This window comes from Olea europaea, unplaced genomic scaffold (assembly GCF_002742605.1).
Source record: "Olea europaea var. sylvestris unplaced genomic scaffold, O_europaea_v1 scaffold204, whole genome shotgun sequence".
Classification (NCBI taxonomy): domain Eukaryota; kingdom Viridiplantae; phylum Streptophyta; class Magnoliopsida; order Lamiales; family Oleaceae; genus Olea; species Olea europaea.
In genome coordinates this window covers 161185-163481 of record NW_019238304.1, presented here as the reverse complement: position 1 = coordinate 163481, position 2297 = coordinate 161185, and the positions used below count along the sequence as shown (strand labels likewise).

Here is a 2297-nt window from a genome sequence, read left to right as displayed (position 1 = left end):
GTTTGGGATATTATTTTTGGTTATTCTTTTGGATCTGTCATTTGTTGAATCAAGAGCATTATTTTGTATATTGTTCATGATTATTATTCAAGATATCGAAGAAAATTTTTGGTAATTCGATTTTCTTGATCAAAATCTGGGTTAAAGTTGTCTCAAATTGGTTTTAAAAAAAATCTGAATCTGCCAAGTGACGCTGCTGCACACATACAGCAATGCCAGGCGCTGTCGACTGTGGCGCTGTTCTGTTGGGGCACTGGCCGCCGGTGTCATTAAGGTGAGAGAGAGAGAGAGATCTGGGATGGTTTTGGGGATGGGGGCCTGAGGTACAATTTTGGAATTCTTAGGCCCTTGCTTGCAATTTAAAATTAGGGTTAATTATTTTTTCAAAATAAAAATTTACATTTCAGTCTCTAATGTTTCTGATCCATCCAAATTGGACCTTTAAGGTTACGAATTTAATAATCCAACCCCTAAATTTTGAAAATTATTTAATTTGGGCCATTAAAGTTTTAAAATTTGTACTTAAAGCCCTCAATGTTTATAATTAATTAAAATTGGCCCTGAAATTTTAATTTTTTTTTAAAATTTGATCCCTAAACTTTTGAATTATTAACCCTTAGGTCCCTAAAGTTTTTAAAGGCATCTAATAATGCAAAATTAATATCCTCTTTCTCAAATTAAGGTACTAAGGACTCTTTTAAGAGGAATAATTAAGGTTTAATTATGTGAGACAATCAAATTCGAATAATTTGGTAAATCATTCATAATAAATTAAGGTTCTCTAATATTTTGAATAAACTAATTGAAACAATATGTCACCAAAGTGACTCCTTTTGTGTAGATTGGTTTGTTTGGGATGTTTAGATGTTGTGTGTGTGTTTCTTCATGCGGGTATTAGCCGGCCCAAAGGAAGGTTAATACTTGGCCGAATTACATATACACCTACGGTGCTAAATGTGTGATAATTATAAAGTTTCCATGTGAATAATAAATCAATCCAAAGATGGTTTTATTATTTGACAGGAGTTATTGTCAATGTTTGATCACTGTACTGAGAGTATCACTAGCAATTAATATCACTATCCAAAGACTTGATATTAATGTTGCACTGGGTATCTTGAGATGAGACTTACCGTTATTTGAATTTATTGTACATTAAATATGGATATGAGCATGATTATCTGTTTATTTTTGTTCACTGTACAGCTAATTCATCTCCTACCACAATATCTGCTAATATCAATTCTTAATGGGACAAACTTCAAGGATTGGAAGGAGAACGTATTGATCGTTCTTGGCTGTATAGATCTTGACCTTGCACTCCATATTGAAGAACTCACTCCTGTTACGGAAGAAAGTTCTCCCGATGAAAAGAGGAACTTTTAGAAGTAGCATTGCTCAAATTGCATGAGTCTAATAATCATTAAGAGTGGTATTTTGGAAGCTTTAAGAGGTGCAATATCTAAAGAGATAACTAATGCTAAGGAGTTCCTTGCCGAAATTGAGAAACGTTTTGTGAAAAACAATAAAGCTGAAAGAAGCACACTTTTGCAAAGCTTGATTTCAATGAAGTATAAAAGTAAGGGGAACATAAGGGAGTACATCATGGAGATGTCTCACATTGTTTCAAAACTTAAAGGGCTAAACCTTGAGCTGTCTGATGACTTGCTTGTGCATTTGGTATTGATCTCACTTCCTACACAGTTCAATCAATTTAAGGTTAGTTATAACTGCCAGAAGGAGAAATGGTCTCTAAATGAGCTCATTTCATATTGTGTGCAAGAGGAAGAAAGGCTGAAGCAAGATAGAACTGAAGTTGCTCATTTGGTAAGTACTTTTAAGGATAAGGGCAAGAAAAAGATGAATGAATATGAAGCTGCTTCTAAGGGTCCAGCACAAAAGAAACAGAAGGAAGATAAATGAACTTGTTTCTTTTGCAATAAGGCTGGACATGTGAAGAAGGACTGTGCCAAATATCGCGCATGACGTGCAAAGAAAGGTACAATTCTTACTTTGGTCTGTTCTGAGAATAATTTAGCTTCAGTACATAGAAACACTTGGTGGATATATTCTGGTGCTACTACTCACATAAGTGTTTCTATATAGGACTCCATAGATTTTGATGTGTGTATTATTGTATCAAAGGAAAATAGACCGAAAAAAGGAGATTAGGTGCTAACAAATCTTCAGACGTCTTAGAATTGATGCACACAGATATTTGTAGGTCATTCCCTACGACTTCTTGGAATGGTCAACAATATTTTATATCATTCATAATTTATTACTCACGTTATGGG

The 2297-nt window shown here is 34.1% G+C and overlaps 1 protein-coding gene across 1 annotated transcript; it reads left to right on the top strand.

Moving 5' to 3' along the window:
* Positions 1 to 1407: 1407 nt before the first annotated feature.
* Positions 1408 to 1923, top strand: LOC111379841. Its single transcript, XM_023003275.1, has one exon. The coding sequence runs from the start codon at positions 1408 to 1410 to the stop codon at positions 1921 to 1923; it is 516 nt and encodes a 171-aa protein (XP_022859043.1).
* Positions 1924 to 2297: the final 374 nt, after the last annotated feature.